Genomic DNA, 27,713 nt, shown 5'->3' on the forward strand with positions numbered 1-27,713 from the left:
CACACAGCACTTGTACAACATTAAAACGTTGTAGGTGACATGTAAGGGGATTTACTTTTACTACACCGTTTACTGTTGTCTTCACATCACATCACAGTGAGCAGCACGAGATTTCCAGGATTGCTGCTTATTTAGTAAAATTTTTTTTACCTTACTTCCACTCTTAGAAAAATAAGATGAAGTTACTGCTCTTTAATGTCAAAAAGACAGATGTTATGTATGCTCACTAAAATAAGATTGATATTCCTGATATGATTTATTACAGTCGCTTGTCCAAAACATACTTCATTGCAAAAGATTTATAAGGCAAACCATTTGCAATAATGTTTATTCCAAATCCATGGTCAGAAATATAACGTACAGTGCTCCCTGTCTTCGGGATTTGATGAAATGATTTTTAGCTTACTGCCAGTGGGAACCACGAATGTTAAATTTGCATGACATTTGTCATCATAGCTGTGGCCTTTTTAGAAATTTTTAAAATAAAAATTGTGTGTTAATGTATAAAATAAGTGCTGCCTTTTGGAATCTTAAGGGGTTGTCCATAAAATAGATTGGCCTGTACAGATGTAGATTGTGGACTATAAAATGTACATTGGCAGTTCAGGCAAAGGGAGGAAGCTCTACGTCAGGACAAGAAGGGAGGATGGGGAAGATTAGTCACAATATGCTAGCTAGGCTCTTGTTCTCTTGATCAAATCTTTCACTGTCTCTCTGTAACAGTAGAAATAAAATAAAATGTTACTAGAACTACTTAGAGTCTGATGGGTCCCAACTTACAGTGACTTTGTTGCCAAATATTGTTTTACTGTGGCATGGGGGGGTCATGAGCCCCCGTTACTTAACCATTATTATCGATAAAATATGTGATTTTATCCCACATCTCCCTTTTGCAGCCTTTCTGTTCCAAAGCAAAGTTTATTTAAATGAAATAAAAAAATAAAATACATAATACATAAATAAAAACATATAATAATAATAATATACATTTTTTTATGCTATACAGTTTTACAATGCAAAAATCAGAACCCATTGCTTGTGTACAATGGGTATGCACCTCTCTCTGCATTTAAATACACACAGAACAAATACAGATTTTGAGCCAAGAAAACAAAAAAAGTAGGAATTCAGTCTAGATACAAGTCCTATTGATTGAGACATTAATGATAACTATTGTTGATGACATAAGGTGTAGTGTAAATTGTATGAATATTACAAGTCACCAAGGAGTTCTTTGTTCATATATACAGGTCACAGATCTCTTAAGGGTATTTCTAATAACCTTATGATCTAAATACACTATATTTTAGCCCTTTTTTATGATAAAATATAATTTTTTCAAATATTTGCAATCACAACTCAATAAAATGTGCTGGATGAATAAGGTTTTGTTGTCTTCTTTTTAATGTGTCTGAAAGTAAGAGGATTTGATGTGAGGAGTAAGAAGTCTAGGACAAGTAGTTAATATACTATACTTTTCAATGCACTAAACCTTTTTTCACATTTTTTTTGCCAAAGACAAGAAGAATATTTTGCGCTTGCTTGAATCAGTCTGTTTATTTGTAAGAATTGCACTGCACATTTGTGTCAAATGATTGATATTGAATGTTTTCATGATGCCATTGGTAAAGCTGCTTGCAATGTGATGCTGGAATAGACTGTTACTTTAAGAACATAATGGAAAGAGTAGGAACACTAAGAGCCTCATGCCGAGTTGGACAAAATGTAGTCGTAAAGTGCATCTGTGAAAATTACTCAATTTGCATAGTGTGCAGAATCTTAAGATACCCGCCAGGCTGCATAGTACTCACAATTCATACATTGGAGTAAGATACACGTAAAGCATGTGATACACTAAAAGAGTAACAAGGAGTTTTAAAAAATAAATTAATTAAAAAAGTGTTGCAAGACCCGTGGGAAAAAACTGCAGCAATAGGGCTATTCCTACACCACCGGTGTGGATTAATTGGCAGAATTAAAGTTATACTGAAGCATGTTTACATGGGGCACTATTGATCCCAGCAATCCCTGGACTCCTTAAAGGGTTTGATTAGACTGGTGCTTGTAGTACTACAAGTTCCAGCGTACCTCTGACATCCATGGCTCACTGGGACCTGTAGAGTACCTTGGAAAAATGTATTTAAAAAAAAACTTCTTATTGTTTTATAATGCTTGTACGAGGTCCATGCTGCCGCTGCTGATCGTTAGCAGATACCTCGCACTGCGGGGGAAGTGTAATTCTTACAAATAAACAGACTGATTCAGGACTGCCCTTACTGCACATGAGCTATGTTAGCTCGTCCCTTCCCTCCCCCGTTTCATCTCTGTAAAATAGACGCAACAGACAGATACATCTAAGTATCCATACAGACTTAGGCGTACTTGTTTTTACTTCATGCTCAGTACTAAAATGCACAACTTGCATCCAATCCTACATGAGCCCCCAACAAAGTAAGGAAGGAGACGAATAATGTTAATGTTAGTTTCTGTTTTATTCTTTGTTAAATCTTCCCGTATTGAAATTGCAACTGAACAATTGTATAAAGTTATTTTGCACAAACAATGTTGTTTAATATGTATTCTATAGTTTTCTGAAAAATAAGTAAAGGTGGATGTATGTGCTGTGTATTGTTTCTGGATGAATGTTCCAAGTCATATAATATGTATTATTACATCTTCCACCCTGCAGATTTATGCTAAAAGTATCATAGTGTTTCTGACAGCTCATGTGTGACCTGAATAGAATCCATATATCTCACTGCAGATAATATAATAAACAGTTTTTTTTCCCCGATAGTGCTGATAGGGCTATATTTCTTTGGTGTCACAGCAGTTTGAGATTCTGATGGCAACATATTGTTTGTGGGTCAGTGCTTTTGTCTAAAACAGTAGCTTGGAACTGAATAGCAGAGGTTAATTAAGTATGTCTATCAACACAGACAGATATAGATGTTTTCTCTCACAGGCACGCCAGCATTTGTAATGATTCAAGGCAGTGTCTTGTCTGTCCCCCCAGTACGTGCTTCAGATCTAGAACAGACTACAGGAGTTACCAGTCAGGTACTTTATAGTGGTATGTACACTAGGCAATAGAATATTCTGCTGTGGTTCAGCTCTGGCTGATTGCATTTTTCTCAAAAGAAAAACAAAATCATCAATTGCAAAGATACACTAATATTGACATTAGTGCTCTTTGGTGTGTGTAATTATGAAATCATTCATGGCCAAATAGTTCATAACAAAACTTGAAGACCTCCTTTAGAAGTATTGCACCGGTGTGTGTGCTTTCTCAGTTAGATGCACTCCTTCCTCTCTGTGCAATGTTGTCTTCTCAAATGTTGTAGCGTCCTTTGTTTCATTTATGCTGTGATTCATCTGTTCATTGAGAGTAATAGTACTCGTTGGGTTGTAGCTCTGCCAACTTCTCTGTTTGGACTCGGCCACTCATTAAATTGAACATTTCCTAAATGTTGTGTTTGACCCTCAAATGGACAGTTCATTGGAAGAAATCCGGAAACGTTTGAGGAGTGGGATAGTGCAATGAAAGGGGATGTCCGTCCCGGACATTGACGTGTCAATGACGGTCAAGGCCCCCTGGCACTCCCTTTACACAAGACATAAAGCCAGAATTTGATTACCGGTGTTTTTAGTCCAATGTGTCCAAAGTGTGTTCCTTCCACAGGTTTCCAATGTATGCTAACCTGTTCACCAATCCTTCACAGTTTTTATATGTTCCCCTTTAGAGGCTTTCAGTATTGATGTTGGACTAATCCACAAATACGTAAAACACCACTGTGAAAGCATGCACGTAGTGCCACTGTCTTATTTTGGCATGTTGTCCCTGCATTAGCTTTCTTATTGTCCCCATGTCACCATCCTAGCCACATATAAGCCACAAGTTAACCCGTGCATGATACTCATGCATTCTAGTCAAATCAAGCTACTTAAGGTGTTAAAAAGGTTCTTGTCATGCATTTGGGCCTAGCCCAGGCCTCCTCAGGGGAAGAGCGTTACTTCCCGACGCAAGCGCCCTTTTTTAACGTGGTTTTGTCCACATGTCACCACCTCATCATTTTTCTCCATCACCTCATCCTTCATCTTCATCGCCACATCCTTCATCAAGCTACTTAAGGTGTTAAAAACTCCCCACTGTCACCCCCGGCAACCACCAACCACGCCCAACTGTCACTTCTCCTTCAAGAAATATATAGGTCAGTGTATAACTCTGCCCAGCAGGTGGCGCTGCAGCTTTTTTTTTTTTTTTTTTTTTCACACATGCCACTAGGCATTTATATAGTAGATCCTTGTGGGGTGTCCAGGAAGGGATCCCTTCACACCGTCTCATCCAGCCCATCTCCAACTGCCTTAAGCAATGGCAGGCCAGCACCAATAGTGCCAAACTGAGTTTAGCCACCGCAGGCGCATGTGTATTTCAGGGGCCATTAAAGACCATGTCCGTAGAGGGCTCAGGAGGTTTTGGGTAAGCAAAGGCTAGTAATAAAGGTTTCTGTCTGGCTAATTCACGTGGGAATAATTGTGGAACAACAAGCAATAGTTGTTTGCCAAATGTGGGGAGACTCTAGGACAGTGTTGTCTAACCTGTGACACTCCAGGTGTTGTGAAACTACAAGTCCCAGCATGCTTTGCCAATATATAGCAGCTTATTGCTGGAAGGGTATGCTGGGACTTGTAGTTTCACAACACCTGGAGTGTCACAGGTTAGACAACACTGCTCTAGGACCTGGTGTTACCTAAGATTAGTGGCAGTGTGAGGCGTTTAAATACTGGGATGTGCATCAACCTGTGGGAGCATTTTGTAAGTTCCAGACCCAGAAGGGAGCTAAAAGCCGGTAATATTACTCAACATATTACTTTTGTTTGGTTCCTTTAAACGTTAGCTTGCACTTTAACTATTTAGTGAGGTTGTTGTATTAGTAGCTGTCAATCTCCTGGAGGTTAAAATAAACATGCTTAATTTTAAATCAGCCTCAGTGTGAGCTAAGACATGTTGGTACCTCTCTCCCCTAGTCCCTAATCGGGTAGACAGGTTACCACTAGATGAAGCTGAAGTAAACCAGATTGAATTGGGTAGTAGAAAAGTATTATCTGACTTTGGAAAGTGAGATGCTAAAGGGCCTCTTTATATCAAGTGTAATATTTGTTGTTTTTTTCACTTTGAAGTATACATTTTTGTTTCTAATTTGACACTTATCCTGGCACACATTTGTGTGTAGATCATTCTACATATGGAGTGACCTGCAATACCAATCTTCCAGAGCAAATGTTTGCCTCTAAATAAAAGATGCACAGAGCAGTTCCATCTTGTTGTAAATGACCCCTGGGATCAACATTCTCATCAATAGATAAATGCTGAAGGGTAGAATACTGGAGAGTGTCAGGGCTAAGACTTCTTCTATGTCTATGAGTTCTAATTTGCTTCTATGTTGTTAGCACTTGTCTGTACAAATAACTTATCAGACTAATTCGAGTTTTGTCTTTGTACAGATGAAAAGCAGTGATAACCGTTTGCCCGGACACGGCTCAAGCTCCCAGTACAGGATGCACTCGTACTATCCTTCATACCTGGGGCAGAGTGTGGCCTCCTCTGCTTGTGTCCCACCCATCTTCACTTTTGAGGAGAATCCATCCTACCCAGAGGCCAAGGCAAGTGGTAAGTTCTGGTTTGTTGTATATTATCATTGTGTGGGACAAGGTACACTTTAGATTATTATATGAGGATACTGCAAGTCACTGAAGAGAGGGATGACTTGTGATTATCTTCTGTAGAAGCACTTTCATGTACAGGATTTCTAACTAACAGTGCCCTTACTGAATAATTATATCAAAGCTGTGGATTAACATGGATATATCTGCTAATTGATTATATGTACACTCCCTATTGTAAAGTATAAGGACATTAGAATCCACAGAGTAGTTCCATGACCATATAAAAGCACACCCTGCAGAGCATAGACATGTATACAGGTTAATAAAGAAGTGGAAGTTGCTCAATCAATTTATAGGCTATAGTAGGTGCTTGAAAGGGTGGGGTTATCCTGAAAGAAACAAACACACAGAGAGATCCCCCAGCACACTGCTATAGCCAGCAACAGATCTGCTATTTCTACTGTAGATAAAAATGCAAAGTCTTAGTTACACACATTTGCAAATCTATGTTAAAGTATGTATACAGGTTACAGAGACTTCTAATATGTATAATCATTTTTTTTTAGCATGAGGTTTGTTATTGCTTATAAGACACAAACGTTTGTATCAAAATAATTTAGCTGAAATCTATAATCCATAAGATACGATTCCCTCTCTACAGAAAAATGTTATTTAAGCACATTAGTTAGACTCTTTTGAACATAATATACCTGACATTCTGGGGTTACATTTGTTGACTAGATGGAGACATTTTACAGTTATTGTGCAATTAACAACTGCCCTCTTTTGTAAAGATACTTCAGTATTTCTTTGTTTTTCTAGCTTTCTGGGAAACCTCTATTCTTTTTTGTCTTAAAATTAATGAGATGATATTTCAACATTTCCTAGAAACAAACAGTTCAACGGTTGCTCAATAGCTGTAATTAAGTTCTCAAATTAGATGTGGAGCCTTTATTTGTCTTTTTTCTAGTTCACAATTAAATCATTGTACAAACTGGCCATATGTAACATAGAACGTGTATTTTGTTCGTGAGTGTAATACTTACATAAAGGTGTCAATAGCAGATCTATTTTCCTATTCGTTTCACTTATTATTAGTTATATCTCTTTTTAAATGGATATTGTTTACAAACGCGTAAGCTTTGTCACAAGTCCATACACCTTTTTGTACAGAGCATGGCATAATGGGCTGGTTTAGGCATTTCCTTCTGCTCTGAAATAGGGGCAAATATACCCTGCACTATGTGCAGGAGCTGAAACAGATTTCACAGGACCAGATATTTAAATGTCTGGGAAGGCTTGGTGATTGCGCCGATTACCGCTGTCCCCATAGAACTCTGTGGCACAACGAAAAGAGTCTATTTAACAAGCGGCGAAAAATGTCACTTGTATATTTATTGCTTGAAAAGTTAACGCTATCTGCGGATGGCATTTACCAGTTTTGTGCCTGCTTTTTGCCCTGAGGTGCCCAGTGGTGGCAGCCTGATCCCGCTGGAGAGCTCCCTGCGCACACCTCAACGGCTACTTCTTCACCCTGGGTGCACAGACACAGGGTGACGGCTGCAAAAGTTATACAAATTCAGGTACAAGTGATCCATTTTGTAAATAGGTGATCCTGGTGCAAAAATCGGGATATCTATGGAGAAGTGGGAGCTGAGTTGGCTCTGGCCAGTGTTCGCTTCTTATTTGGACATCCTGCTCCTCTCAAAGCGGATGGGAAGTTGTCTTGAGCACTGAGAGTACTGAATGTGCCATTTTGACTCAAGTTGTCTCATAATAAGTACAGCACTATTGTCACAGATGGATCCCTGGATTCGTAATACAGGTGGGGCTGCAGGAGGGTACTCTATGCCAGGACTGTGATAAACGGCGGTAAAAGAAGATACTTAACTCCGAGGTCTAGTGATGAATGATAGATTTCTTAGAGCCAAGTACGCAGTGTTTTGGGAAAAAAAATAAAGAAGTAGAAGCTCCCAGTGATCATTAATCACTATGTAGAAACATAGCATAAAATATTTAGGACAAAAGGCATGATCAATATTGGCAAATGAAGATAGGACCTGCTATACTTTACTCCATCCGTGTTCCTCATCTGTTTTCTTGACATTTTTGTATGCAAGCTTCTGCTTCTCTCCATAGTGGTCAGTGATATCTCTGTCTCTGCTACATCTCCATGTTACCAAGTGCTGGAAAAGCAGAATGGTTGTTTGAGGTTTTGCAAAACTCAGAACAACATGTAATCTACTTATGGCCTTTCCCACACTTAGAGAGCAGATAGTTTAAAGGGGAATCCTCATTCATACATTATATTGCATTTCCTGAGGGACAATAATCGGATTCTATATTGCGTTTCAGTGTTATTGAGGCTACATCTTGGTAGAATTGAGGTTCATGGCCATCAAAAATTATCAGTGAAAAATTACCATTTTTGTTTGAAAAAATACCAAGTTGGCCAATACACTGTGATTTTTTGCTATTAGGGACTTATGTGTGGTGAATCCAAGTACCCTCTGTTTCTGGAAGGAGGAAATCAAAGTTGCGAAACATAATTGCTAAGTTTATCCACGGAGATTATTGCGTACATTTTCCCCCCTACCTCTGTTGTCCATATCCTCTATGGAATTTCTTAAGTTCAGGGGATCCTATATGATAGATTCTGTTTCCTGGCTTGGGTCTGTACTATATGACCATCCTGTCTACCAGTTCTTGTTAGCAGTTCAGCAATGTCTGTTTGTAATACCTAATTTTGTGTTAGCTTGATTTCTTATTTCTCATTGATATATAACATATTTATATCTTATGTTATGTTAAGAATAAATAACCAATCCCTGAGACACACCTGCTATAAGACATTTAGTAGCAGAATCCACTATATCCTGATGTCTCCTACACAATTATGCAAATCACTACAGCGACCAGCTAATTTATACATAGGATGTGTCTAAACATTCGCAAAGAGAGAGAAAAATCTTGCACGAGTTAGCAACAGATTTTCGTACAATGATGGATGAATGGCTGTCCGTTGATTAACGGAGAGGTAGGGTTAATTTGGCTCTTTGTTTTAGGACCCTGCTTGCTTACTTAGCTGTTGCATGTTAGTCCCCTCGTCAGTAAAATAAGCCGAGCACGAGTTGAATAACCTTCAGGGGAGCTACGCTGTCCTTCTCTCGGCCGCTGTCTTTGAAAATTGCCTACAGAGTTAGTGAGCAGGAACAGTTAAGATTTACAAACAATGATGAAGCTTGTCACGCATCTTTCACCATTCATCATTGTGGCCGCCGGAGCCGGGCGGTGAAGTGTTCTTCATAAAAACCAGCTCAGTGTGAAATACACCTCGCTGCAATGTTTACTGCTATGAAACTCGTCACAGCCCTTTATAGTAAATCCAGATTGCGATGTGACATTACAGTATATCATTGCGGAGCGCGGTGGGGTTTACACTAGGAATGAGTGCAGTTCACACCAGATGAGATGTCCAGATTGAGTTATGTAGGAATTTGGCTGTTAGATGGGGATAACTTATTTTTTCCTCTCGTGTTTTGTTTTGTGTTTTTTAAGCTAGGAAAGTTAACTTATTTCTCTACATCCTTCTTATTTTCCTTATTTCATTAGAAACTTCCCTGTACATTTCTGTTAACCTTGCATTTGGAGATTGAAAATGATATTATGAATCACAAGATCACATTGTTTAGGGCAATATACTTTGTACACGGAGTCATATATCAGGTACACACATACCTTATGGTGATAACATATTACAAATCCTGCTTGCTTTGTGTCCCTGGCCAATGCTGCATGTAATGAAATTGCCATGTCTAGCGTTCTACTTGTGCTGTGAAACTGCAAACTGCAGGAGCTGCTAGTACCACTCCTAGTCCATTCATATTTAGTATGTATACCAGAACAATTGCAGCAAGGTATTACATGTCTGTGGATAATATGGTAACGGGGTTTACCAATAAATTGCTGTCAAAGCTTTCTGAAAATAGACTTAATTGCATGCCCTGGTGTAAAATAGCATTGCCTCACAAAACTAATAAATAATTGATTTTGCATGTAGATCAAGACATGCAAATAGTTCCCTATATGTCAGTTGTGGCCAGTTATGCACCCAGAATACATTGGTTATTATCTCACTTATACATATACAGCCATGTTCAACTTGCATATACTTGTTTTAAGTTCATTACTTTGCATTGGTAAAGAAAAGGAACAATGGTCTTACAGTGTATGAACCATAATGAACTGTAGAGAATATCCATTAAGGTTCTGGTAAGGTGGGCTAAAAATAAACAAATGTGCTCTACTGTTTAATTGCCCAAACTAGAAACTAGCATTTCCTCAAAAATTACACATGTCCCCCATATTGCCATAAGTGAGGATGAAATCCTTAATTTTTGGGCATTTGAAGGCACTGCTATTGTATAGGAGAGATTTGAGAATAGCCCCAGTTGTAGGAAGGGTTTTGCTTCAGCAGAAATAATTGGAATGTTCTAATCTTATTATCAATTTGTAAAACTTAATACTGCATTAAAGCATATCATTAGTGTAACAGTGCATTTGTGGCCTGTAATATCAGGCAATGTATATTTTCTATAAATGGCATACATAGCCTAGCAGAACTTTAAGGGTTCCTCTCCTGTAATCCCCAACATTGTAAAGATTGTAATGTGCGGATTAATGAAAATTATTTCCAATAAAGATGCCTGCAGTGTTTTCCAAAGTAGAGGTAGTTGAGATAGTGATACGTGATTTGAGGACATCTGCTCAGGTGCCTCCTCCCTGTAAACACGGTCCAGCCAAATACATTCATTTTCCAGATGCCTTCTCTGGAGAATACATTGTTATTAAGTTGTCCTACAGAGGATTCCTCACCATTCTTCGTAAGCGGGAAACGGGGTTTGTACATCTCCATACTTGAATTCAGGGTGCGGGATACACATCAGAGATCCCACAACGTTTACCATGGGTTCATGTTATTATATATTATATATATGTTCATAAATATATGATATGTTTAGGTGCCAGTTTCTGTTGGAAAATGCTATCACATGACAGGGCAGAGATTTACATCCTTGGACCTAAAGAGAAAGATTACACTCATTGTGTTTGCTCCTAGACCAGGGTTGTCCAACCCGCGGCCCGCGGACCACATGCGGCCCAGCACGCCTTTAAATGCGGCCCAGAATGAGTTTTGGTTGTGGCAAGGGGGCAGCACTGTTAATGGAAAAAAAAAATCCTGCAAAAAAAAGAAAAGAAAATACTTACCTTGCGGTCACGCGGTCACGTCAGCTGGTACTCCGACCCCTCCCTTGTCTCTCCTCCTCCGTGCGGTGCTCGCAGTGAATCACGCCCAACATCCATTGCGGAGCGCAGCACAGAGGAGTCACCCGCGCGAGAAGAACAATCAGCAGCACAGAATTGGAGAAAAGAAGACAAGAGGACAGGAGAACAAGCCAATTAAAAGGTAAGTTAAGGGGGATTTTTTTTATTATTTCAAGGGACGCTGACCAGTGAATAAAAGTCACCTGGTCCTGGAGCATCATGGACCTTATCTCCCTGCTACATACTTCTACTTGTATTACTAATGGGGCATTATATATTATTCTCTTTGGCCCATTATAAGTTGTTATCCCTTAACTAACATAGTGGTGTAATTAGCAAAACAGGTCACAATTGGGGTCACAGTGGTGTATATGTCAGGTACCGCAGGCCTGGTCAGGGCACCCTGATATACAATGCCTGGCTTAAATGCACTTTATTGATATTGCATCGAAACAATACAAAAAGTGATTATAGTATAATAACTAGAGAGGATTTTTTGAACAGGGCGATTGAAAGGTAAGTATAGGGGGATTTGGAAAAAAAAGTGATATATGTATGTATATATATATATATATATATATATATCTCACTTTTTTTCTCATATATATGTGTTAACTATGTTTTCTATGGTTTTTTGGATGATCAGCTATCGTTATTGTTAGTGTATCTTATGTGCGGCCCAAACCAACTCGTCGACTTCAAATGTGGCCCAGGGAAGCTAAAAGGTTGGACACCCCTGTCCTAGACTGTGTACGTTGTTGTGATCAGTTTGTGATACCCATAAAATGAGTCAGTCATAGGACTTGAAATAGCAATAAAAACTGTGTGTTTTATCTTCTGTGTAATAGGTATAGTTTGTTTTCTTCTGTGATGTTCTGTTTATGTTTATGTTTACCCTAACAGCATCCAATCATGGGTGGGAGAAGTTTGGTGAGTCGGTAGAAATTTACATTGCTTCAATAATGTGCTGCGTACACCTGACACTGTGTGTGGTCAGGAATTATTACTCTCAGTACCTGGCAGGGCCGGACTGGCCATCTGGCACTTCTGGCATTTGCCAGAAGGGCCGATGGCTGTATGGGCCGGTCCGGTCCCTGCGCTTCCAGTCCTTTTTTTTTTTTTAAAAAAACTTCCGCGCGGCCGCGGGATGTGACGTCATGACGTCACGCAGCCGTCTAGGTGCCGTCGGTCTGTTGAGCGAGCAGGTTGTTGAGGTGAGTTGGTGTGTCCGGGGATAGTGACAGGTACTGCAGGGGAGGGGGGGAAATGAGTAAAAATAACTGCAGGGAGACTGTATGGGAGAAGTGATTGAAAATGTCTGCAGGGGGAAGGGGGGGGTGTGAGGGACAATGTCTGCAGGGGGGAGGGGGAGTGTGAGGGACAATGTCTGCAGTGGGAAGGGGAGGTGTGAGGGACAATGTCTGCAGGGGGAAGGGGGGGTGTGAGGGACAATGTCTGCAGGGGGAAGGGGGGGTGTGAGGGACAATGTCTGCAGGGGGAAGGGGGGTGTGAGGGACAATGTCTGCAGGGGGAAGGGGGGGTGTGAGGGACAATGTCTGCAGGGGGAAGGGGGGGTGTGAGGGACAATGTCTGCAGCGGGAAGGGGGGGGGGTGTGAGGGACAATGTCTGCAGGGGGAAAGGGGGTGTCTGAGGGACAATGTCTGCAAGGGGAAGGGGGGGTGAAGGACAATGTCTGCAGGGGGAAGGGGGGTGTGAGGGACAATGTCTGCAGCGGGAAGGGGGGGGGGTGTGAGGGACAATGTCTGCAGGGGGAAAGGGGGTGTCTGAGGGACAATGTCTGCAAGGGGAAGGGGGGGTGAAGGACAATGTCTGCAGGGGGAAGGGGGGGTGAGACAATGTCTGCAGGGAGATTGGGGGGGTGGGTGACAATGTCTGCAGGGGGATTGGGGGGGTTGAGTGACAATGTTTGCAGGGGAATTGGGGGTGAAAATGTCTGCATGGGGGGCAATGGCTGTAGGAGGGGAAAAATAAAACATTGCCAATGTGTGTGGGGGTACAGTATATGACTGTAATGTATGTGGAGCGACAGTATATGACTGTAATGTGTGTGGGGGGACAGTATATGACTGTAATGTGTGTGGGGGGACAGTATATGACTGTAATGTGTGTGGGGGGACAGTATATGACTGTAATGTGTGTGGGGGACAGTATATGACTATAATGTGTGTGGGGGACAGTATATGACTATAATGTGTGCTATTAAGTGATTGTGGGGCTGTTTGGGGAAAATTAGGTATATTTATTAAATTAAATTATAAATTATTTAATGCCTGAGATGGTTGGGAAATGGTTATTTTTATTAAATATAAATGCTATTTTATTTCTTGCTGGGGTTGATTGGAGGGAGGGAAAGCGGTTTATTTATTAAATGGGAATACTATTAATTTAATGTTGGGGCTGGTTGTAGGGAAATAGGTCTATTTATTAAATGTATATACTATTTAATGTCAGGGCTAGTTGGAGGGAAATAGATGTATTTATCAAATGTGAATACTATCATTTTAATGTTGGGGCTGGAGTAAGGCCTAATTTTAAAACGTAGGTGTTATATTGATTTAACACCGCTGCTGGTTGGAGTTTTCTAAATTTCATGTAACCATTTTTGTTTTCAAATAGGGCCCCCAACATTACAGGATCCAGACAAGCAGCAACTGATCTAAAGACACCAGCAGCCACAAGTGGAGACAATGACAAGGCAGGTAAGAGAGACCAGGACATTCTGCCAACTGCCCTGAATTTGGTGGGTGACTGTCCCGCTTAGTCAGGATTTGGTGTGAGTACAAGGACAGTTGGGAGGTATGTACTGCTTCACATTGTACTGCTTGTGAAGGCAGAACTGTGTGCTCCTAATAGTGCTCACAGTATTGCCTGTGTATTTGTTGAAAATGTGTCTAATAACCATATTACATCATAGGAGCCCCTCTGTCTTAAGTGCCTAGGGCCCCCTGAGCCTAAGTCTAGCTCTGGTTAGCAGGAGGGAGCGGATAGCTACTCCCAGTTCCTGGATAGGACACAGCCTGCAGAGAAAGCCGAGGAGCTCTAAGTCTCATGAGATTTATTAATCTTGTGAGACTAAGAGCTTCCCTGCTCACTCTACAGGAAGTTCCCACTCTGATGGATGTCAGCAGCATCAGAAGCATAGATAGGTGCAGTGGGCTGGGGGTGTTGTAATGTGTTTCTGGGGTGGGGTGTGGTATGATAGGGTGGGCCTGATAAATGTAATGTTTTATTATAATGTATGTATCAATGCCCCACGTTGACCATGCCCCCAACATAATGTGGGTACGCCCCTTCTGGCGCCGCTGCTGCGCAGCGGCAAACAGTTTTGTCCTGCTCATCAACAGGGATGGGCCTGTATGCTTGAAATGCCAGGGCTGATTTTTAGTCCCAGTCCGGCCCTGGTACCTGGTCAGCCTATCACTATACTGAGTACCCAGAATGAACATTGTGTTCACTTTATCAATGCAGAAGCGTAGGATTCTGCAGTAAAGGACATTCTTGCGATATTACAGTATCCACAGCACTAGTGTGAAAGAATATCCTTTGAGCTGTCAAGATTAATAATATATTATTAGTGGTTCAAACAGGGTGTGCCATTTCAGCTGCTGAAGATTAAGGTCACACCACTGAATAGCAGGAGAGGGGTCTGGACATCACACCATAGGGCTGCACATCATTGAGATATGACCCATTTTCAGTTGCTACTTGAGGCAGAAGGAAAAAAACTATGGGCCAAGCATCGTTGAGGCCCTCAAAAGAGAAAAAACATGTCTGTAAGAGCCTTCTCACAGTGGCAGTGGGGAAAGTTCTTGCGTATATTATTGGGGATACAGCTGTACAAGGCACTGATATTCAGGGCCGTTACAAGAAAACCAGATCCCCCTTGTACAACATGACTCCCTCTCTTCTCCCTCTACCTTAGTTCTGGTAACTAGTATATAATCAAGAGCTCATTCTAATGGCATCTATACAAAAATGTACCAAAGAGTCCTTTCTGGTGCATAATATAAATAACAATACCCATTTTGGAGGCAATAGTACAATGCAAATTTTAATGTGGTGGCTTGTATATAAAACTTGTTTCCTATTTGGTAGATGTGCATAAAACTTCATCAATCTTGCTAGCGTACAAAGCTGGCCTCCAATCTAGGGCTAGTGTGTAAAACAGACCTACATTCCGAGAGCTAGTGTAAAGTAAGAAGCAAATTTTTCCTTCCCTTCATGCGTTCACCCAGTTTAAAAACAAACTATTATCCCCAACACCTAACCCCATGTCTGTAGTTTCTTGGTGGAGGGAGGTGCCAGCAGCTGTTATTAATATCAAGCAGCTTACACACAAAGTACTGCTTTTACAGTGGACTCCAACTGACTGCCAGAATTTATTGTACACATAGCTTTTTAATATGACACTATTAACAAAATTAGAGTGCTAGTTGCTGTCTGCTAGACCGCCAGCAGCACTTCCCTCTCGCCAGGATCGAGCGCCAGAGGCCAGCGGAATAGACATTTGGAAACTTCCATGCCCAGGTTCCCTTGTACTCTGAGGATGGTGGCCATACTGATATTTGTAGTGGAAACGGAAAATTATAGTTAATTTCCTTGTCTATTAAATGGAGGACAGGCTCCCCAGGTCAAAGTTCTGGCCAGCGTACACCAACGGGAGGTCCAACTGAGACCTACACCCCAAGTATGTCTCCTGGGATCGATTGTTAAAGGTCTTTGAAATTTTCGTTCAAATCCATCCAGTGGAAGGCTTAGAACAGGCAGCCACGTCCGAATCCAGCTCTGAGGGTCTCAAAGTTACATGTTTTTCTACCGTATCTCTTGCTCCAGCTACAGGGGTATTCTAAGTCCTGATCAGTAGTGATGACAGTCTCATATGCATACTATAACATATGTTTGCAATCACGTGCAACTGTAATAATGTATTTTATGCTCAGTAGACATTAACAACATTCTAATATATGTATTTCATTGGAAAAAAAACATGTTTTAAAATAGCTGTTTTATCATTAATGTCTGTATTATTAGCAGGTGACATTAATGCAATACATTTTTTTTTCCGGTTCTTTTGCGAATTTATAATCCACATAAGTATTGAACGTATCCTGCAGCATCTTGTGCAGTAAAGCACAGCAGACCTGTCCCCAATTTCAAAAGCACACGTATCTTGAGATCTGTGCCTTGCTGAATTTGGGAGTACACAAAGGCTAAATACAGGTGCATAATAAACGCAGGTTGCGCTCAGAATATGTGCCTTGATTAATCAGGCTCGTAGTATTTTTCAAGAGAAAAAGGGGAATCCCTAAGTAATTTTATAGGTGAATCAAAAGTGGTTAAAGACTTTGAAGTGACCTTTTTACTTTCACCGGCATGCATCTATTATCATGTGCTGGTCATCCAAATGGTTGCACAGAGGCACACTCATAAAGGGACAGTGGTGAAATAGGAGCATTTGCACTAAAAGTATGCACTATGTTACACGCTTGCTTCAACCTTTGTTATTGCAGCACATTCAGCACTTTGCCAGTTCCTCTGTATTAGACACACTGTTGTACAGACTGTACAAATCCGGTGGATGATGGTTTGTTGCACACTATAGCAAGTGCAGGTATTCAGCTTTCTAAGTTCTCCCATGGCTCTGAGCGAGTTGAGATAGGTAATCCTTGTTTTAGATCTTTCATTGTGAATTGATAACAGGTCTGTGTAGCAGCTTGATTGCATTTCCTTTCACTCACACATAAAGAAGCAGAAGAACAGGCTCTCACTGTATTTCTATCTGGCACTAATTTTGCGGTTTCACTTTAAAAACTATTTAGCTATAAGTATGATGCCAAAATATTAACTTTATATTGCTGGAAGACCTGTTATTTCTCAATGGAAGATATGTGCAGCACAAAATTGTAGATTTAAAAGAATGCGTGATGTTGCCAGCTTTGTATAAGTAGAATGGCATAGGCTTTCTTTTTAGCCACTAACTGAGATATCTAGACATATGTTGCTTGTCAGAGGCAGGTATATAACATCATCATCATCACCATTTATTTATATAGCGCCACTGATTCCGCAGCGCTGTAGAAAGAATTCACATCAGTCCCTGCCCCATTGGGGCTTACAGTCTAAATTCCCTAACACACACTCACACTGACTAGTGTCAATTTTGTTAGCAGCCAATTAACCTACCAGTATGTTTTTGGAGTGTGGTAGGAAACCCACGCAAACACAGAGAGAACATAGAAACTCCTCACAGATAAGGCCATGGTCGGGAATTGAACTCATAACCCTAGTGCTGTAAGGCAAAAGTGCTAACCACTTAGCCACCGTGCTGCCCCATTTGACATATTATCTTCACCCACTCATCATGAAAACAGGATTGAGCATTATTGGTACACCTGGGACAATCGCCATACTCAGGGGCAAACGCAGGATTTGTACAGGGGTGTTTCCACACCACGCCGCCAGTGGGTGTGACCAGCATGCATGGGGGCATAGCTATAATTTTAGACAGTGCTTAGCTGCTCTCCAACTCTTCCTATCCCCATAATATACATGGGCAATGCTGCTTGCACTACTGTTAGGTGCACGCAGCTCTCCCTTTTCAAGCAGAGCAGTGTGAAGCGGGAGCAGGGTCCAGCCACCTCAATTATACAGTGCCCCAGGCTTGGAGGCGGTTTCCAGGCACCAGGAAACCCTCCCTCGGTTTGCCTATGATACTGTACTACTCAATCTCAGTAGTTTGTACAACTCCATGCACCCTTTCAATGTATAATTCTTATTTTTTTTTAAAAAAAAAACAACCAAAACAACTACCCACATTCTAAGTATCCCCATCTAGTTATGTATAACTGTATAGATGACATTTGTTAATATAATTATAATTCGTTATTTCAGTGGCTTTGCTTCCAAAGTGTAATAAAAAACACTGCTGATGGGATTTTTTTCTCTTATGTAACGGTAAATATGTGTACATTATTCTTTTCTGTGATGATGTGCTAGTGTTAAGATAATTTTGCAACTTTTTTTGACGCAGTGCAACTGCCCTTGCGGAATCTACTGTGTAGGTTGTGCAGTCTTCCAAGCAAGGTTGCTCACTAGGGGCAGAGGTGAGACTCTGCTGACACCAGCAGTCTTCACAGCGAGTGACCTGCCTCTAATGACCTCCTCTCAGCATCCTAGAGTTGTCAATCTCTCCTCTAATTCTAGCAGAAGTGAGAAGTCAATGCACAGCTGTTTTATTTGACATGACTCCTGGGTTAAGAGAGCGTAATGGCTAGAGGGGACAGATAAGTAGATTGTATTCTGTCAGCTTGTCTCACTTCAAATACGGCACTAAACGTTTTGTGCCGATGAGCCATAGATTGGGTTAAATAGCAGGATAATTGCTGCAACCATCTTCTTTGTTATTCCTTGTACTACATGTGTAGCAGCTCTTGCCTCAGGCTGTGTAAGACTTTTCTACATATCTACTGTATACTCAGTCTAGGAAACTGTTGCAGAGCCAAGCGGGTATTATGAATTATTTCAGTGCTTTGCCGGCGAAAAGGAGGATATTATAGAAGAAAGGCAAATGTCAAAGCTTTCTGAAATATACTTTCTGCCAAGCATACCCGCAGCATGTTGCTCTGACAGAAGCAGTTTTGCATTGCATACTTGTATAAACCATGAAACCAATATGACATTCTCTATTGAAAGAGCTTTACTGTTATACTTGTGTTTCTAACCACCTGTGAAAAGAAGACGAACAATGGAGCTTTCTCACCCTGTCGCCTTTTATATTTTCCTGGTGAATATTTTGTAAACTCCATAGAATGTTAGGGTTCATTGCATTTAAGTGTTATTATATTGTGAAAAATTAAATTTTTCTTATGCAGTGGGCTTGGGGGTATATTTACTAAACTATGAGTTTAAAAAAGTGGAGATGTTGCCTATAACAACCAATCAGACTCTAGCTGTTATTTTGTAGAATGTACTAAATAAATGATAACTAGAATGCGATTGGTTGTTATAGGCAACATCTCCACTTTTTCAAATTCGCAGTTTAGTAAATATACCCCTAGGTGTTATTGGCTAGACATATGGGGGCCAATTAAATTCTGCCGAGAATAACACGGCGTTAGCAGTTTTACTGTTAATACGGTAAAATTGCGCAAAATTGCCCTTAATGCGGTAATTTCAATGGTGGATTTTTACTCGCGGCTCCCTGAGATGCGAGATGAAATCCAGGCTAAAATTGCCGTATTAACGGTAATACTGTTAACGCCGCGCTTTTCGCTGCAGAATTGAATCAGCCCCATGAAGTCATTATGCTGCAATAGCCCAGTGAGCAAAGTTGTCTCTTTTGGCTCTGTTTTGTGTAGTGTGTATGGCTACAAAGGGTCTCATGTAGAGTCGGACTCTTATTACCCTTATATTCACCATTATTGCACCCTGTAATTTACTTAGGATTCAGAGCCACATGTATGTAAAAGATACGTGCAATTTGGAATGGTAAGCAAATTGCATATGCCTTGTAAGATACAATTATATATCTGCCTTGCTGGGCGCTGTGAATGATACACTGTGGTCCAAGAAGGCCGAAAAATAAATAATATTTATTGTCCTTAACCAAACAGCTTATCCAGCCGTAACGCTGCCAGCTTAGGCTGGTACTAGCGAAATCGGGGGGATTGCAAAAAAGCGTGGGGTGTTGCCTTATTTACAGTGGGTGTGGGATAATATTAAAAAACTAAATGTAAAAATCTATTTTGTCCGTGGTGCATAACAGGACCCAGCATGACCAGGCTGCCATTAAGTGTTTTGGCATGGTGGCGCTTGTAGTACAACAAGCACCAGCATACACTGGGGCTTGTGGTGCACCAGGTAAAAATGTGAGTACAGCACAGACAGTTTTAAAGATTATTTTATTTGAAATAAAAACACCAACACATCCTTCGTTCATCCTTTTCATCAGGTGTAAATTCATGGATCTTTGGTGTGGCAAATAAAAAAATAACTCCCTATGGAATTCATCATGTGTTGGTTTGGCATTATGGTAAGGGGCCCAACACTTTTAGCCCCCCTGAATTTGCTGGTACCCAGCCTATCATGGCAGCGCTCGGCTGGTTAAGATGTTAAGAGGGGGAGGGGAACGCTGATTTTTATAATTATAGAAAATGTATTCTTTTTTTTTTTAGCACAGCAAGGTCCGTGCTAATGGTCATCATCAGCAGCGTGGATCTTGCACCAGGTAGAAGTGACCACAACAGGTAGAGGCCTATCTGTGGTTACTTCCTTTTCAGCATACCACGTAAGAGTATGAGCACCCCATTGCTTGTCCACTCCCTCCCCTGTTCCCTTTCTCTAAGCATGGAGATACTTCTCAGTCTGAGAGCAGACTGAGACGCGTCCTGGACTATTTTTGCCCTTAAGAATTGGACTTATGTCCGACTCCTTGTGAGGTCTGGAGTGCATAAATAGCATACATTGGTATTGTGACCGCTATAATACCCTACCTATGCGCAAACCATGTGTTCTAATTGCAGACGTGTACAGTAATACCTCAAAACTGCTTATTTGAGGCACACCCTATTACTTGCTTGTTCTTAATATTTTGAGGTGAATGAGCAGACAGTGTGACTGTGTGTGTCATTTGTGTTTTTGTTTTCTCAAATATTGTCTAATTAGACAACATTTATGGGCAAACATGTACCTGATTCATCTTCAAACGTAAGTCTCATTGTGTGCTATATCTTGTGTAAATTTGCTCTGCACACACTCAGAAATGGACTTTCTGACGGTGAACACAATTGCATCCAATTCAAGTCCAAACGCAAATTACACTTCCAACTTCCTATGTCTTATAGGGGGTGGAACAGGGGAAAGAATGGGCGGACACACATAGGCATTGTACAGTAAGGGCGTGCTGAGGATTACTGCTTGTGTCTGTTTGGCTGACAGTTTGTAATTTATCCTTAATTAATCACCAGTCCCTTATGGAGCTGACTGAACATGCGGTTGACAGTCCAACAGTTTAATTGAATACTGTGTGATCATGCAATGTAACAACGGTTATAACGTTATGGGAAAACGATTTGATAGTACTGCACACTGGTTTCAGTTATTGTTATATAATATGTTTAGTTAAGACTCTTCCATATTTTGATAGACTAATTGTGTTATGTTCCAAATATTTTGTCCACTTGGACAGCAAAAGAAGTGACTGCAATTAAATGATGCACTTGTGTGCCATGTATTCCATTGCTGTTTGTGTGGACAGCATTCTTGGCATGGCATAGGGATCCATTGGCTGCAGATCACACATATATTGGCCTATAATAACATCTGGTCAATCAGCACATCCTGTACACCTGGCTGGGTGATGACCGCATCTGACCATACATCATCTGACCTCACTCATGGTGGCCTGTGAGTCTGGCTGTATGCCTGAGCATGGAATGGCTGGATGTCTGATTTGTCTGTATATGTATGGTCAAATCTGACAGAGCTTGTGTATGGCCATCTTAAGATAATTTATTCTATATATTGCCTTACTATATTTAATAGAGTAGACAAGAGGAATGTGTGGAAAGAAATGTAGGCAATGTATTAGCTAAACAAGTTAGTGGAATATATAAGAAAATGAGAAACTATGGCATAAATCTAAACATCGCTATAACCCCAAAAATTACATTAGAAAGGAAAGATAGGGATTTGTTCACTGTGTCCTGATTAGCCAATTAAACTGTATCTTCATCCTGTGCCCTGATCATATAGACATATGATATTAATACATGCTTTTTCCGATTGTAGGTACAGTTAAAAGATGATCATGATAGCCTTGTGTATGCAGTAATCTTCTGACCACATGTAACAGGCTCCCATTTTAGCTAGCCATTAAACTTGAGCATGGAATGGGCGGATCTGTCCAAGTTGGCCATGTGTGGACATATTGGCAAATGGTCCTGTTATATGGCACTTGGACAAAGTATCAAGATTGACCCATGTATGGGCCGTTTTAGGTATAAAAAAAAAAATTGTGATCTCCGTTACTCACAGAGACTACCTCTCTGCTGCTTCCTGATTAATTAACAGTCTCTACAATAAAACATTTATAGTGTCACAGGCTGGTTAAACTTATGCTTCCTGTTTTCTTAGAGGCTCTTAGGAAACACTAGTACGCTAGACCTTAATTTTAATATATATCCTAATTTTCTGAAGACAGATGGGATGGTCTTTAAAATTCAGTGTCCTTTACTTCATGGGTCAGTTGGACATTTTATAGTGATTCAAGGACAAAAGAAATTGCCATGTTTAGTAATCATGGGCAAAATAATGAGAATGTACAATTTTATATGTGTGATTTCAGTCCTTTGAGGAGCACAAGTGGGAAAGGGGGATTTATTGTAGGCTCTCTTTGCCATGAATGTATAGCATTCCCCTTCCTATTAGCTACAATGCAGGCATGTTCTGGAATCAAATGCACTAATCCATCCGATGAGGTGGAATAAAGATCTCTATTCATGGCTTTACCTTTCACACCTTATTTTAAGTGCCAGGAATGAGCACTCTAGAAAGTACACAATAAACTTGTCAAAGCATGGGCGTCTGAGATAATCCTAATTACTTTAAATGTTGGTGACAGGGGTAATAGTTCAGGAGAGAAACGGGGAAGCTGCACTCTGCAGAGTACATTTTAAGTAATAGTGATTGGATGGATTTTTTTTTACTTTACTTACCGTTCTCTCTGCCCAAAAGCAGCTGTACTTAATGCTCTGCAAACTAGGACTGTAAGGAGCACTGAGAGCGGTGACATGCAGTAGAAGGATCTGTGCAAGGGAAATAGATGTGTCCAGCTCAAATTAATATGTTAATTACTTCCACATTATACTAAGTAGAGCTGTGATTTCCTGTCTTCTACTCTGCCATGCCCGACCCGCACATCATTGTACTCAGTGCCTCTTACTGGTCTAAGGTGCTGAGTGCTAGCTGGTATGTAGAAGAAGAGGTGACACCAAAGAGATAGAGTGAAAGTTAGTTTAGTGATTGGCACACTAAGGGGGAATACAATTCCCCCAGAATAGCGCTGCGATAAATGTACTACCGTTAATATGGTAATTTTAGCCCTACTCGCAGCTCGGGGAGGTGTAAGCAAAAACCTGGCGTTGAAATTACCATATTAATGGTAATAGTGCGCAGGCCGCGTTACGGCTGGGACAATTGAATTCCCACCTAAGGGCTTGATGTTGAGTCTGATGCAAGTCCAAATGAACAGTGCAAAAAGCACTTTTAGCCAAGGATCTGAATGCAAACTGAGACAGATCTCCCACTTGCACCTCTCTGCGCTTAGAGAGGTGGAACGGGCAAAGTTCACGCACTTTGCGGCTGTTTTTAACTCGGCATAGCATGAAGATAGGTCTCTAGGAGAGGGATCTTTTGCGAGTGCTTTCTGCTGGTGCAACAGACCTTGCAGTATTAAAAAAAGAACTAAAACAATTATTATATTTAAAAAAGGTTTACACCCCCTCCCAAGCAGAAGCACAATTTTTTTTTGTTTACATTAATTTATTTATTCAGTAATTCGCTTTACAGGGCTGCTGTGACTGATACACTTAAGTGTATCATGCACACCGGCCCATAAGGCAGGTAAAGAGGTGTGTTTGTGTAATTTGCATAGAATTCTGAGTTGCAAGGATTTAAAAATGCATTGACTTGGAATACTGTGTAAATTACAAGATGCAATTTACACCTACGAGTTAAGTGTAAATTGCGTCCGATTCTACATCAAGCCCTAAGTATCTACTTTTTTTTACATAATTTGGGGACCTCTTTAAAATGTTATATTGCAGTCTCTTTGTGTAAGACCCATAGGTCATTTGCTTGCTGCTCTAAATTATCTTTACATTAGTATGAATTGTATTGCATACACTCCAAGACTTACGTTAAATAGCTTGTTAAAATAAGGACAGAAAGTTAATATGGTTCATGTAAGTGTCAAATTTGTGTGCACTAACCCTCACTTAATTTTCTGTTTCACGCTTCTGTGAAGTTTTCCTATAGAAAAACCATCTTACTGACACCTCCGGACCAGTCAATAGAAATTGACCTAGTTTGCACTATCTGTAAGGTTTGCTATCCTGTGCTCAGCAATGGAACGGATTTGATCCTGGCCTAATGCATCATTTAAAGGAATTTTCCACCTGCATATAACTAATTTATTAACTTGTGCTTTGCCTTTTGCCTTATGCAATGTTTACTAAAAGCATTGGTTTAGCTTTGCGGCTTCCTTCTGGACCCTTGTGTCAAGTATTTATATCATCAAACAAGTTCATTTTAATTGCCTCTGTATACGACACAGCCTTGCTGTGCTCTCGTCATTGAAAACATGTAGATTAATATGTCTTTAGGGTAAACAAACTGAATTTGAACATGTCTTTAAAATTTTAACTAGGGACACGTGGCTTTTCCGTCACACATGACATTAGTTTTGACAAAATCGCTTAATTAGCCTTATCCAGAACAAACATTTGCAAACTATGACAATTAATGACCAAAAAGCTAGGAAAATTTAGTAGATGTTGGATTAATTGTCCATTTCAAGGCAATATTATTGTATTCCTGTGCACGCTAATTGGGAAATGATAGTTTTTCTCTCCTCTTATTGAATGTAACTGATTTCCAACCAAAGTTAAATGTTTTTATTACAAATGTATCACATTCCTGTAGTTATCATCAGAGGTATGGTATATGAAATGATGACGGACTAGATATTGTGAATGTAAATAGTATATAGAGCAGCCATCACCTGCTGTAGAATACTGTAGGGCTTATTTACTGAACTACATCAACCAAGCAATTTTTGTTATGTGTAATGAACATTCAACACTGAAAGTAAATGTCTGATTGTTTGACTATGATTTAGTGCAATTTTGCACTTAAATACAATCTTAGTAAACAAACACATGTGTTAGGATATTTGAATTCATTTCCATTATTCATAGAATTTAAAGAAAAGGTATATTATTTCTGTTTTGGTGTAATATTAATTATTTAAAATGCAGTAGTTTAGTGAGTCCCTAAAGGACTACTAAATCCCAAAATGTAAATATTCAAATATAAATCATGAAGATAAAATGATTATTATTATATTTTATTTATTAGACGCCACAAGGCTTCCGCAGCGCAGTACATAGGGGCTTATAACAAACAACAAAAGTATATAAGCTCTCTTACCTCTCTGTCTGTATGTATTACCCAGTATTGTCTTATTAATGTTTGTTCCCAATTGTAAAGCGCTACGGAATTTGCTGGCGCTATATAAATAAATGTTGATGATGATGATGATATAAGTGCATACATTTAAGAACAATGGGATAAGTAGAATAATAAATGTATGGATGCAATTAACAACACATTTCAGCGCATTCAAAATAAATTTAGCATCAGTCAAAACTGGGACAGAGAGGAGGACGGAGAGTGGGCAAACATGAGACATAATAGAGTAGAGTACAGACGTACGATAAAGGGTAGAGCACTCAACCTGTTAAAGCTTACGCTCTAAAAGGAGTGGATAATGAGAGTCAAAAGCAAAATCTGAACAATAGGCATAGTTCACTATGGTGCAGAGGTCTGCAAGAGGCCTAGGTGGGGTCATGATGGAGCAGAGTCCTAGGTGGTACACATTCCTGGGGGTAAATGTATTAAGGTCCAATTTCTGCAAATCACCGATATTCGGCAACCTTGCAGGCAAAATTTAGAAGGGCAATGTGTTTAAGGGCAAGTTTACCACCTGGAGTGTCCAGATGGTGCAGAGGACTATTCGGGCAAGATCCATGATGGAGCAGGGGCCATGATGGTGTCTGGGCCTAGGTAGGTAGTGTAGAATTTTAGATGGTAGCAAGGGAGGTTTGACAGTGACAATGTAATCAGTAATGTAATAAGTGATAATATAACAAGGGAATGCTATGGCAATGTTTTGGTAGAGCAGTAAAAAGGCAAAGGAAGGTAAAGGTGAGAGAGAGTGTGGCAAACAGAAAAAGATAAAGGGTAGCAGTCAGAGAGAGCAGGAGTTAAGTAGCTAGATGGTGAGAGCAAAGCAGGGAAATAAAAAGTATACTCTGTTTATATGGCACTTTCTGTATGCAGACAGACACAATACACTGCAGAATACGCACAATGCATATGTATATATAAAGTCCCATCAGAATGCACTGATAAAATACATTTCTCTGCATTAACCTGACATTACACCACAGCTGAGTTAAAATTATCAACCCCAAATATGTTGGCATGCAGACTTATATTGTTTGTTATTAAACCTAATATATTTACATGCTCCTTTTTGTTACCTATTGTCATATACCACTGCATACCTATGACCCAGCAGCAACCAGTGACACACAATTAAGATCAGGAAGGAATTTAGCGTATTGTCTGCAGGCGCTGTCAAACAGAGGTTGTTCCTGTCATTCAAGATGGTTTGTTACAAAGATTAAAAATGCAGTTACAGGAGGTCATGTAGAGTTGAACGCAAAGTGAGATAGGCTTCATCTATTGCGCTCTTTATTTCTTCACGTGCACACAAAGCACTAGTAGCGGCCTTATGAAGACTGATTCATAGTTTGCGCTTATGACTGCTTGCGTCTTCTAACTATTGAAGAGGCGAGAAGAAGGGTGCATGTAAGCATAGCCAATATACATTATAGGTGTGTTGGCGCAAATGCAACTTATGTAGACTGAGACTCAGATGCACATGTGCTTCTCAGGAGACGGGAATCTTGCAGGTCTTCAACCACTGGTGTAAGGTATGGACTGATAATGATGACGAACCGCTGTGGTGCGTCCGGCATAACATACCTGTGTAAAATATGTCCTTGTTTTAGACACAATTTTCATCTGTGTTTTAGACCTGTGTAGACGAACATTGTGCATAATTTTGCGTTCCACTCTACATGAGGTCCTAAGTGACAGTGATGTTTCTACTTGAGAACAGATACCCGGGTATAGCAGGATAGTAGTAGTGATGTTTCCAGTAACGCCTTTCAATAGTAGCACTATTTTCATCAGGCATATGTGAAAAGAGGGACGGTATCCCCTATTTATACATAAAATCCAACTCATTTGTGGATAACTATATTAACGTGCAATAGATATTACATGATTAACCAATTCGTACACTATGAAAACATATTGTAACTACCATTGAAACCATCCAGTTTATGTATTAACAAAACCTTTTTTTCCTGTAAATTCAAATAATCGCCTCCCTTATGACGTAATTGATCAACTTTAATCTCATGGCATTTTCAAAAAATCCAGGATATGCATATATATGAGTCAAGTGTCTATAGTGTTCATGTCGGGTAGATTTTATTCTTTATTTTTCCCTTATGCCAAACGAAGATAGTGTTACTATTTAAACATTTCACTGGGAAAATCACACCTACGTTTATGCTACACCCAGGTATCATTTCCACGGCGGAGAAACATGATTGATATTTGTCCTGACAGATTAAGTGACATTAAGTTTTTATTCTGTGAAATACTTGATTCATTGGAGTTCTCTTCCCAGTTTAACAGCGCCTGCACTATGCGGAATACACTACTCTCCTTTGTGACGATGACTCTCAAGGAATTTTATTCTAAACAACTGCATTTGGATTGGCAAACCTATCTTTTGAGACACATATAAGTTTTCTTTCTTACTGTATCGTGACTGAGGGGA

The 27,713-nt window shown here is 40.1% G+C and overlaps 1 protein-coding gene across 2 annotated transcripts in view; it reads left to right on the forward strand.

The window, feature by feature from the left end:
* The window catches only part of DMRT1 (doublesex and mab-3 related transcription factor 1), an 87,291-nt gene that overhangs the window by 42,157 nt on the left and 17,421 nt on the right, over positions 1–27,713 (forward strand). For both annotated transcript variants that reach the window (XM_075208804.1, XM_075208813.1), the window contains exon 5: positions 5,506–5,671. In XM_075208804.1, coding sequence (XP_075064905.1) covers positions 5,506–5,671 — 166 coding nt within the window. The remainder of the gene's footprint in view (positions 1–5,505; positions 5,672–27,713) is intronic.

This window comes from Mixophyes fleayi, chromosome 1 (genome assembly GCF_038048845.1).
Source record: "Mixophyes fleayi isolate aMixFle1 chromosome 1, aMixFle1.hap1, whole genome shotgun sequence".
Classification (NCBI taxonomy): Eukaryota; Metazoa; Chordata; class Amphibia; order Anura; family Limnodynastidae; genus Mixophyes; species Mixophyes fleayi.